We start from the raw sequence: 12,379 nt of genomic DNA, 5'->3' as shown, positions 1-12,379 counted from the left end.
CAAGCTTGGGAATTGTGATCTTCCGACCAATTACCTTTTTTCTTATTTACTTTTTTTTTTAATTTGTTTTTATTACCAATCAATAGTCTTCAGATTATAAGATAATTTCGGTGACAAAAAAAAAGATAATTTGCATATTCTTTTACTAACAGTTATACCATCTCTAATTCACTTCTATTTGTATCTCTATATTTTTTTAAATAGAAAATTTCTATTATTAAAATAAATTTGCTCAAATATATGTTCCTACAATAAAGTTTTTTCTATTTATAGAGAAAAATAGAAATATATGTTATTTTCACTTCTAAATATAGAAGCAAAAAGTAACATTCCTCTATTTTTCCTCTAAAATAGAGAAATTTTATTATAAAGTGATATATTGGAGCAAATCTACCTCAAACAATGGAGATGCTCTATTTTAGAAAAAAATAGAAACATAAATTGGAAATGCTTTTACAATAATTTTTGAGAAATATATTTCGATAAATGTGTCCTACCTATTTAATAGTATTAGTAAGGGATACAAACGCTTACAAAAATATGAGAAAATTAAAGAGAGCTAAATTACGAGAGAATCATTATGTAACACTTAGAGTTCACGGTAAGCATCCTTTAAAATAAGATTGAATTCACTTTTAAATAAAGCAGCAGCAGCATGAATGATGTTCAAGTGCGAGCATCAATGATCAATGTCTAGTGGTGGAACCAGTTACATTTTTCACTGCGGTTAGTTTAGCTTCAACTATATACTATAGAGACCACATAAACTGGTATAAGCTTGTTATTTTTCATCAGTTTTTTGAAAATATAAATATTTTTTCTATGAAAAAAAATACATATGGGTCGTCAAATGACCCTCTTCCATTAAGGTGGCTTGGCCAGTGAGTCAGTGACCACGTCCCCTTACCTTCCACCAGCATTTCCACTTTTGATTTTATTTTAGCATTTATAAGTGTTTTTTTCTGTAACATATTTTCTTATTGCTTTTAGTTCTCATCTCCCAGTTTGTCTTCTCAACCTAAACCACCAACAACGATTATTGTTTTTGTCCCATTAGTCAAGTATTCTAAGATACTTTTCTACGTTACTTTATGCGTTTTTATATTTTCTGTAAGAAAGGGAATTTTAGCAATTTGTAACCAAATACCACCAAATATCATCTTTTAATATCTGAAACTAGAGTTTATTACGCACATCGTGCGGGTATATTTTTATTTTATAAATATTTAATTTTGATATTATTATATAAATTTAAATATACAATTTATATCTTAGTATTATGTATTTTATAACTCTTTAATTTTATTGTTTAAATTTCTTATTACTTTATTAATATAGGGGTTTGTTTTATACATATTACCTTTTTTATTACGTTTTCGAGTTTTCATAATTTGAAATAATTAAATAAAAAATATTCTTCAACATATGATTTTGAAAATATATAGCTGTAGAAATAAATTTTTAATATATGTTAATAACTTCATTTGTATAAAACAAATCTGACATGATTAACAAATTTGAACCTGTTTTAGTGGTAGATGATAATTTATTTAAATAAAAGTATTATATTACTTAATTACAAAATTAATTAATGCAATATTTAATAAAAAATATTTAAAAATTTAATAGAATTTTGTTAGATTTTTTTCAACAAATTTTGTTATAACTGAAAATAAAATTCAAATCTATAGTTAAAATTAATTTATTATTAATATTCTTATTAATTATTATGTCATATTATGTAATTAAAGAAATGGTTCTAGTAGACTTATAAATAGTAGATAAAAATTGTATTTCTCTTTTAGTAGAGAAGATTGAACATCATGTTAACGTACGTAGCATATCAATAATATGCATGATAATATATATCTACCAAGTACTAGTCAGAGTATTGTTAGTTTTCTTTTTGTATGTTCTAACTTCTTAAGATCATTCATCGACGAAATTTAGACTCATGCTTTTGGGCAGACATCTTTTTTATTTTTCACGCTTGGAAACTTTCGTTAAATTAAAAATGGCCAAAGCTATTTTCGTAAGTTTGACTTGTCGTGACAACAAAAAGGACTAGAATAAAACAAAGAACGACTTGGTAGACTCAGAGCCGTGCTTATAGTATTTTGAAGAAGACATTTGCCTAGGATCCTTAAGTTTCGTAAAAAATTTAGGGTTCCTAATTACAAAAAAAATATTTTTACATGGTAGTTAACATATTCTTTTGATTAGATTTTTATTTTTATTTGATTATGAATTCTACTTATGTTTAAAATGACTAGGTTTATGATCAATTTTACTATATTTATAGATAAAACTATAAAGATCTTATTTTAAAAAAACTGTAAATATTTGACATTTGTCTTCTTTTTATCGGCTATGAATTAGATTTATTTTATATATGTATGAAAATATGGTAAAAAAATCATAAAAAATTGAATATTAAAAAGATAGAAAGCGTTGGGACCGATCCAGACTTTAAAAAATTGAATTGACTCCAGTCCTTTACCTGTTTACTATATTTAATTTAAATGATAAAATTTGCCTTTTAAACAGCCAATAACATTTCAATCCAAAATATGCATATTTGTTTTTATACTACAAATTCATATATTTTTATCATGATTTTAATATTTTCGTTTATAAAAGTTTGGTGAATTTTTTATATGTAATAATTCAAAACTTTTTAGTGTTATCTATACTATTAAAGCAGGATCCTATTGTCTTTTTTACCTTAGCATGCCCTTTCATGCATGTTTCATTAAGGGCAATCAAGTAATATTAATAACTCATCTATATTGGGTCATTATTTTCAGATGCAGCCCACATCAGATCTCTCTTGGGCCATTTGGGCCGATTAAGAAATCAGATCCAATTCTCACATTTTTTTTTTCTTTTGGGTCACTGAGTCCAAGTTCAAATATTTTTTTTTTCAACTATTCTTAACTATTATTTTTTTTTCTTAATATTAAGCATTCATAAGAAAAATTGAATTTTTTCATTGAAAAGTATAAATATTTATTAAAAGTATATAATTTTTTTTATTAAAATATTAACTACATAATAAAATTAATTTATCAAAGTTATACCAACTTAATTTATTAAAGAAATAAAGTTTAATTTTTTAAACATAATTAATCATTTAAAATGAAATACGATAAATAAAGATAAAAGTTATAAAATAAAACACAAATATATAAAAATATGACATTTACTAAATATTTGTCAATTGAAAAAAATAAAAAATAAATCCGCGCTTTAAAAGCGCGGGTCAAAAATCTAGTATATATATTAAAATAATATCATGTAAAATGTATTTTTTTAATTCGTCTTAAGCCTCCGGCTCAAAAGAATTTTGGGCCCTTGGCAAAATAGTTAAAAAAAAAAAATTTAACATAATTATATGGTAACTTAAAAATTTCGGGCCTTTATCTTCAATTTTTTTTAAAATATTGAGCCCCTTTTCAATACTATTTATGCAAAAAATCTTTTGGGCCCTAGGCCAATGCCCCTTTGCCCACCCTCGTGAGCCGGGCCACCTTCTCACGCCACTGCCGTAAACTCATTATTTCCAACTATTTATAATGTTAAATATTTGTAATTTTCAACGATAGACTTTTGTTTCTGCCCCGTCGTCCATATATTGATAATGCAGTGACTTTTAATCACGTTTGACCCGAAAAGAAAGAAAAGAAAATTGTAATTTATGATCAGTGTGACCACAATCTTTCTTCTCACCCCTACAAAAATGTCCCGGACAAAGAAGAAACTGGGCTTATTTGACTATCCTGAAGCCCATTTGTAGAGCGACAATATGTATATATGTTAGCGTCAGCCCTTGAACCCATCTGAGAGCCTAACCAATCTTGATAATTCCTACTTCCTAGCTCACAGCACCAAATATCTGATATTCTGAATTCGTTGCTAACTCCACTTATTTCTCTATTTGAAAAATAACTTTATCATAACCTCACTTTAGGTAATTATTTAACGTTTTTAATAGCCATAATCAGCGAACTTTGTCAGGGAAAAAGGAAAATCCACATAATTATTCCCAATGGCTTATGTTTTCATAGAGTTGAGATTTAAATCCACATAAAATTAATACCAATATTCAACATCCGTTCAACGTAACGTTCATCAGTTTTCACATCAAACCATCCGTATTAATTTATAAGTACGTTTCAGCACTACAATACCATGCATCAAGAAAAAAAGTTTGTTATTGTAATAAACAATGTATAAACTCGTTAAAAAATTTCATAGTTATAGGGAACTGCTTTGCCACTGTTTTCACCTTTTACAAGCTAAGTTTATCATTCTTTTTTTTTGGTTTGTGTCACTTAGCCAAAATTAAATGTCAATTTTACAAAGAATTCAGATTAATTTAGATGCTTAATGCATTTACCCTGTCTGATTATTTGTTCAAAATACCCGGCTAGCAATATAACTTGTCACTATCCTTACGTTATACATGCATCATTCATGTATATAATATGTGAGTTAAAAATTCACCTACCACACATTCAAAGGGACAACAACTATTAAATTTCCAACACATAAAAATAAAAGAACGAAATATAACTACACGTAAATATATAAGGATGAATCTTCTTCAAGGGAAAAAAAAACTATTTTAGCATGGAAAACAAAAGGGAATAATTGAAAATGGCGATGTTTGGTTGCATGAGTAGGAGCACCAAACAAAAATGGATATAAAATAGACTAAAACCCGAAAAGGAAATCAGTTCGTAAATTAGGTCCCCCTCCCAACTTTGCATTTTCATTGGTACAACACTCAACACTCCCATGTTAATTTACACCCCAAATATTATTATTAATCATAACTAAAGCAAATAAATAAAAAGCTACCCTCCTTTTTATGATCAATGTTGATACTTCTTCTTTTCTTTTCTTTTATAATCTTGTGGCTCTAATTTAAAATGTGATGATAATAAAAAGTTTTGATGCTCAGTTCGTTTGATGATATTCTTTGCAAGACTTTATTTTGGAACTAAGAAGAGTGTTCAAATATCATCTATATACTATATGCTCTCCGGAGACAAAGAGCTGTTACACTATTTCTAGTCTGTATATGTTGATGGTTTCACTTATTATTCAATTTAAAATCTAAAACACTAGTTATGCTTTTTTGTTTAGCATGATAATTAGTTGATAACAAATTTTCAATAGCTTAATTGAGAAGGGAGTAATTAGACCTAACCGAATACAAATTCAATCATCACACTACACGTACGTCTTGGATGAATAAATCATGTTAGAGTTAGGTATCCGAGTTTAACATCTAATAGAAATCATTATTCATGAGATTAGTGATCAAATCAAAGCTTGACTAACAGTTTCTACAAAAATAGTTCAGTCATCACTATACAAATTTGACGTGTGGTTAATTTAGTTCCACTAGCTAGCTATAATCGTGTATTGCTATTACTGTATGCTCTAGAACGAGTTCAATGGTGCTCCACGTGAGATTAAGTTATTAACTACTGTTAATTAGCCAAATTTTAGCATTAAAAAACTACTGTTAATTAGGATTTTTTCTTATAACCGTTCACTGAGAAAACGTTGTGTTGCTATTAGGCCTGAGACGGATCGGATATCCAGGAAATTTTAAAAATATCCGGATCTGGATCCTTATCCGGCGGATCCATAATTTTATTATTTTTATCCGGATCCGGGGTTCTCGGATATCCGGGTGTCGGATATCCTTTTAAAAATTGTAATATCCGGCGGATATCCGGATTTGGATCCTTAAAATAAATAAAAATAATATTAATATATATAAAATATTAAAAATAATTTAAAAATAATATATATATAATGTTTTTAATTATTTCTATGAATAATATTATAAAATTTACATAAAATTTATACATACTATTATAAACATAAAAAAATTATTTAATAAAATTAATTTTTATATATAGATATTATTATTTTTGAAATAGTTATTAATAAAACTTACGGATCCGGATATCCAGACTAAAAAATTGGATATCCGAATCCGGATTTGACGGATCCAACATTTTACTATCCGGATTCGACTCCTCCGGATATCCGGATTTTTGGATCGGACCCGTATCGAATCTCGGATATGGATCTCGGATAAAAGTCTCAGGCCTAGTTGCTATAACGACGTTAATTAGTATAGTTGACCAAGATTTACCAGTTTTGATTAGAAATAAAGACTTGCTCGGCAATAATTTGGATGAAAGGGCCAGAACATAAATGATTCAAACGAAACAAAACTAAAAAAAAAAACTAAAGGAGGAAAAGGCCATTGTCAATGCTGGGGAGGACCATTCCTCCAAGATATGATGAAAACAGACCCCATTTTTTTAGTTCTTCTTTTTCATTTTGTTAAAATCAAAACAGCTTTTTATAGGTGGCCAATTCATTAAACAACACGTGGAATAGCCTCATGAAGGTTAGAAGATGCTCTGTTTTTATGGCAGCCATGTCATTTTCACAGGCCACTCATAAATAAACACACACCTCTTTGATTTTTGTCACATTCACGCTTTGTGGTCTTTCTGTTACCTTCACGTGGCTCCCAGTCTTTTGATTTGGTTTGGTTTGGTTTGGTTTGGTTTGGTTGTTTACCACAAAGAAAAACTTGAACCAATTTCGACTGTAATTGAGAATACCGGAATAGACATTTTTACTCCATAATAATTGTTGTAGCATGCACCATGTTAAACCCCCTCAAGGACTACAATAGTGATTTTAAAAGGAAAAAGAAATCGAAGGGGTTTTAAATATTCTTATCGAGCTCAGATAAAAATATAAATTAAGACTACTTAAGACAATTTCAATAATAATAAACTTTTAAGGTTGAGGACTAAAGAGAATGTTGTAGAAATGTAGCGGGAAGACCATTTCGAGGGATTGGAAATGGACTGTACTCTATTCCTTTCTCTCCTCCCACCACTTCCCATCTGTATAAGAAAGTATGTGTTAAATTTATTCATTTGTATATCAGATGTAAAGCCTATGTTTGAGCTGTATTAGTAAAATACTAAAAATTTACAATTTATCAGATCGAAATATTGATGTGATTGATTATGCTTAGACAATGCACTGTTATTTTCTCTTTATATTTATACAAAGAGAAAAAGCTTTAAAATGGTTATGTGGATGTGGGCAACTATGCTGTGTTATATAAGATCGTAACGAATAGATCAAATCATCTATTTCACTAAACTAAAGATCGTGGTGCATGGAACTTAAAAGTATAAATTATATAGTAGATAGGAAGAGTATAAACTTACCGGAATTTCGAAACTAAATGGTGGAGAAAGATAAGAATCTGTAGCTTGGCGAGCTCGTTCCCGGGACAAGCATGGACTCCACTTCCAAAGGGCATGAATGTATTTGGCTTGGGATTCACCTTTAAATAGTTTCATTCATCACATTAAGTAAAGAGGCTCTCTTATAATATATATATATATAGAACTTATCAATATATATTATATTCTAGTTTATCTATTATTACCTCAAATCTAGATGGATCGAAAACTTCAGGATTTGAAAAATATTTAAGATTGTGATGAATATTCCTAAAAAGTGGCATCACTTTCCATCCCTTGGGTATCAAATGTCCTATATACATGCATGTTACAAGAATCATAGATATTAGTGTTTTATATTTTTCTGGACCACAATAATTTTATTTTGGTACATCTCATACGAAAAAAAGAAATAATAGATAGAATGTTCTAGTAGTGTGAAATGATTTAATTAGTACCCTTATATTCAACATCAACCACTGCTTCTCTGAATGTGAAGGATATGATGCTTGCCATCCTCAAGCTCTCAACTATTACCTATGGTTACATAACAATAAAACATGAACTTCAAATTAATGATAATCATAAAAACTCTAAAATATAATATTATAATATTTATAAATTATTACCCTATGTGTTAGTGGCATATTCCTCGTTTGTCCCCATGTTAAAGGCTTCTTCTCTCTACTGTTTTCTTCGACTAAAGCCCTTTGCTCATCCTACGAACATTACAATGAAATATACATAGATTGAGTATACTAAATATACGTATATATACACAAAACGAGAGGATAAGATTCTACACATGTGATCAAACCTTAACAGCTTCTAGAAGCTTCTTATCATCGTGTAAGTACTTAAGAATCCAAGTTAGGCAACTAGCTGTCGTGTCTTGTGCGGCGAAAAGGACTCCGATGATGTTGTCCGCAATCTCTTCTTGGGTTAGCACCCGACCTTTATCGTCCTTGAAGTTGAGTAGATGACCAAGAAAGTCTGTTTTCAAGACACTTTTCTCTCTTCTTTCGCTTATAATCTCGCTTACTATTGTCTTTAGCCGCTTCCTCGCCTTTTTTTAATAACAGGTTTTAGTCAGCTTGGCAGAGTTTACTTAATGTCTGAAGATTAATTGATTCATTTATTCAAGAGATGAGATCATACCATGAGAGCTCTGTGGTAAGATGTTCCGGGGAGATTCATGGGGAAAGAGTTGTAGCCTTTGTCCACAATATTGTAGTTATGTTTCAATATCTCCCTGTAAGAACCCTCCAAATGGCCAAATATGGCTAGAATACCCACATCAAAAGCAAACTGCAAGAGAAAATATAACATTTTTTTATTGGCAGAGCTCAGAGAGAGGTAAAGAAAGTAAGGGAAGGAATTGCATTTGTTTTTTTTTTTTTTTTGGCATTTAGAAAATATATACCTTCTTCATCTCTTTGTAGGTAGTGACAATACGCATACTGGTCCAAGATTGTAAAGAAGATAGGGCAATGTGTTCGATATCAGGAATGAGTTTACGGATGGTTTCAGGGTACAAAGAGGATTGAACAAGTTTCCTTATATGGACATGATAATCTCCTTGGTGGAAAAATAGAGCAGATGGTCCAATTAGCTTCTCTTTGCTTCTCGGATACGTTGGTTTGAACATATGAGCATGAGTCACCAAGACAAACCTTGCCGCCTCTGGGCTAGCCAGCATCACGCAAGGATAGCCAAGGATTCGTGTTTTGAATATCTCTCCATATCTATACATCAAAAGATAAAAACCATTTACTAAGCTAAGAACATAACCAAAAAAGTAACTAGGATTAAGGGCAAGATTTTTTAGGTTTACCTCTTTTGCTTGGAGGTGAAGAAAACATTTGGGTCTTGTGAATAAAGTTGTAGAGTCTGGCCTAAGTAAGGCCATCCCATGGAACCAGGAGGAAGCTTGCATATAGTGTTTCTCTTTTTCTTTCTCTTATTGTTCTTTGAAACCATCATTCTTACCAAAAGCAAGCAGAAGATGAGACTTGGTATAACAAAGAACCAAAGTCCAGTCATAATCGATTATCCAATTTAATATTTGATGCTTCACTTATAATGAAATTTTAGAGGATGGAAGCTTTTTGAACTCTGCAAGAGAAGAAGAGGGAGAAGAAGAAGATATATGGAACAAAACACACACAAATATATGAGAGAGAGGTGGGTATATATACACAAATGTTGGAGTAATTAATAAAGACAAATGTGAGAATATGTATTTGAATTTTATATTAATAATTTTATTATACTTTTTCTTCTCGCCCAAACGTGAGGGGATGACGATTGCTATCTATTCACAATTTTGGTCTCTCAGGCGAAAAAGCTGAATAAATCTAAATGTAGATCTTGTCCATTCTCATTTATGTAGAAGGATATAGACAATTTTCTATTTCAGTTTCTTTTTGGTTGGTAAGTTTGAATATTTGTAAATTTAGTTAATGGGAGCGCTAGAAATCACGATTATTTTTGTTCATGCTGATATAATTACTGCCTTGGTTTTCAAGGTAATGAGCAGTGCAATTAGATACAACTACAAGGTTCCGTAATTTATTAGCACTAAACTATTTTTATATAATACCAATTTAAATCAACTATTTATTATATAAAGAGAAAAAATACCATCTACAAATTTGCATGTATAAAATTCAGGTTCTTTTTCAAAATTTAACAATATGTTACGTATTTACAGTTATTGGAGCTGTAAATTCTTGTAACCACATGATTTCTTGTTTTCCAACATGGATTGACACAAATAACATGGCAACAAACTAAGAATAGACGACCAATAAACGTTAGACAAATATAGAGGAAACAAAATGTATCAAACTTCATGCACAGAATGATCATTTGACTTGCGAAGTTTCTAACAACATCGTCGACAGAATTGTTTTTTTTTTCCACTAACTTTCCTCTATTCAACATTTCTATTTCTCCGTCTATATACTAATATGTACATGCATAGATTAGTAAGGGTTTTATGGCATTTTTATTGGGATGTTCTCAAAGTATTTGAAAACATATTATTTTAATGTGTAGATATTATTGTTGAGCAATATCATCTAAAAGTATTTCTTTTTAAAAAAATATTTTGTTGAAAACTCTCAGTGATCTTAATTATTGAAACATAAATATATCTCTATTTCGGCTGACCCAAAAAAACAAGATCTTTCTTTCTCAACTACAATAGAGGAAATCCACCTTTCACCATTTTAGCCTTCATTTAACATATTGTTTCTCTACTGTTATCACATTCTTAGCTCTGTCTTTTTGTTACATTCTTAGCTCTATCTTTTTATTGAATATTTTTTTTATTCTTTTAATCAATTTTTTTATTGTATTAAAATAAATAATGACGGAGTTTTCTTTTAAGTTGATCAAACCCTACTTTTGCATTATCATAGTAGTGCATAGTTTTAGTGATAGCATGATTAAGTGTGGTTTTTAATTTAGTAGTGGGAACACATATTTCCGGACCGCTATATTGCAAGGATATATGAATGGCATTTACAGTTACTTAATGAACGGTTTGCGTACAAACTGATCAACGACATTATTTATGGTAATTGTTATGGAGATCTCGAATGAAATACGCGTCTTCTAGCCTCTAGGGAGAAAATTTGGAAGGCGGCATAAAACATTAATCATCAATTTCTTGATTTGATTCGTTTAACCTTTCTAGTTTCTAGTTTCTTCTACATAATACGATGATAACATGTATAATCCAAATTTAATTATGTATCTCAAATTGCAATTAGCTTTTGAAGTTTAGGTATCACGATCTAAGAAAACAACATGACAATGCTCGTGACAAAATATTTCCATACAAGGAAGAATCCTTTTCTAGAAGGGATTTGCAGTTTTTAGTAACATAACCTAAGATCGATGTTACCCAAATTGTTGCGTATCATTCTTTAGTCACGTTTTATATGATTGATATATAGACACAGTAAACTGAGATTAATATCTTATTATAATAATTAGTTTAGACATATATTTTGCATCACTTGATTAATATTAACGAAAAATTAGTATGAATGGCACTCTTTTTACACATCCAAATTAAAGGATTGAAACTTTCATTATAAAAATAAAATACTAACTTCAATGTTTATAAGGCTAGTATGATTTTTCTTAGACGAATACATGTATGATGATTGATCAAATGAGAGGTGGCGAATTTCCCGAATATTTATGTCTACAATGAAATATTACGTGAGAGTAAATGAAATGGACTTATGAGGACAAAGTCGGTGCCTTACACATACCAATTGTCTCCGTCTGATTTGAACCTATAGGCTAACGCTATTCACAACTATATATCATCACAAGGTCACAAACATAAATAAATATCGTTATGTATTTTTCACAGTACATATTATAAATAATGTTCCAAATGGTTGTGTTGGTGTATTCTTGCAATAATAGTAAACTTGTGTTTGCTAATAAACGACAATGTTCCACATTCAAAATTTACATGACGAGAAATGGTGAACTTACCGGAAAATATGACAAACATTTTTTTCCACTGAAACTAGGGCTAAACTTATGCGCTTAATCACTAGCTTACAGGCCTGCTAGCTTACCTCATCTGGTGGTGAAAATTTATTTTTAAGACAAAGAGAAAAATGATTAATGAGACGGTTTAGTTAAAAGTTAAGGGACAGTTTTTTATATTTCTCTAAGAACTTTACCATAAGAATTCCCATTAATTATGCTCTTAGCTTCAGTCTAATGGACTAAAGCAAAATGATACTGAAAAATACTAATATCAGTCTTTGACTTCAAACAAATATGTTTTCCCTAGGATTAACACTAATGCCAAGTCTAATTTATACCTAATCCGTATTCTTATTAGAAAGTAGTGCTATATCACATTCTCTGATAAGATTTTTTTTGTGTGTACTTTGGATTGGATCTTTTTTCTTTTATGAAAGATTAGTTTCGAAAAAAATGGCTGCCAGAAAAAAAATAGTGGTGACGGACCGACTGTATGGTTGCCGTCAATTGATGAACAAAAACAGAAAGAGAAAATTAACGAAAAAGGAAATAATATT

At 29.9% G+C, this 12,379-nt stretch overlaps 1 protein-coding gene across 2 annotated transcripts; it reads right to left on the bottom strand.

Moving 5' to 3' along the window:
- Positions 1-6,656: 6,656 nt before the first annotated feature.
- LOC106416608 (abscisic acid 8'-hydroxylase 4) lies at positions 6,657-9,470 on the bottom strand. Of its 2 annotated transcripts, XM_013857531.3 has the most exons (9): positions 9,136-9,470; positions 8,725-9,046; positions 8,460-8,609; positions 8,119-8,367; positions 7,931-8,020; positions 7,760-7,838; positions 7,508-7,614; positions 7,284-7,402; positions 6,657-6,950 (listed from the first exon to the last, which is right to left on the bottom strand). In XM_013857531.3, exons 1-9 carry the CDS (start codon positions 9,342-9,344, stop codon positions 6,854-6,856), a joined length of 1,422 nt encoding a protein of 473 aa, XP_013712985.2. In that variant the 5' UTR covers positions 9,345-9,470; the 3' UTR covers positions 6,657-6,853. The 2 variants fall into 2 exon arrangements, with proteins under 2 accessions (XP_013712985.2, XP_048630742.1); XM_048774785.1 differs by lacking the exon at positions 7,508-7,614.
- Between the last annotated feature and the right edge of the window lie 2,909 nt (positions 9,471-12,379).

This window comes from Brassica napus, unplaced genomic scaffold (genome assembly GCF_020379485.1).
Source record: "Brassica napus cultivar Da-Ae unplaced genomic scaffold, Da-Ae ScsIHWf_528;HRSCAF=793, whole genome shotgun sequence".
In the NCBI taxonomy this organism is placed as follows: domain Eukaryota; kingdom Viridiplantae; phylum Streptophyta; class Magnoliopsida; order Brassicales; family Brassicaceae; genus Brassica; species Brassica napus.
The sequence above is the reverse complement of the archived record's forward strand: the minus strand, read 5'-3'. Positions and strand labels throughout refer to the sequence as shown.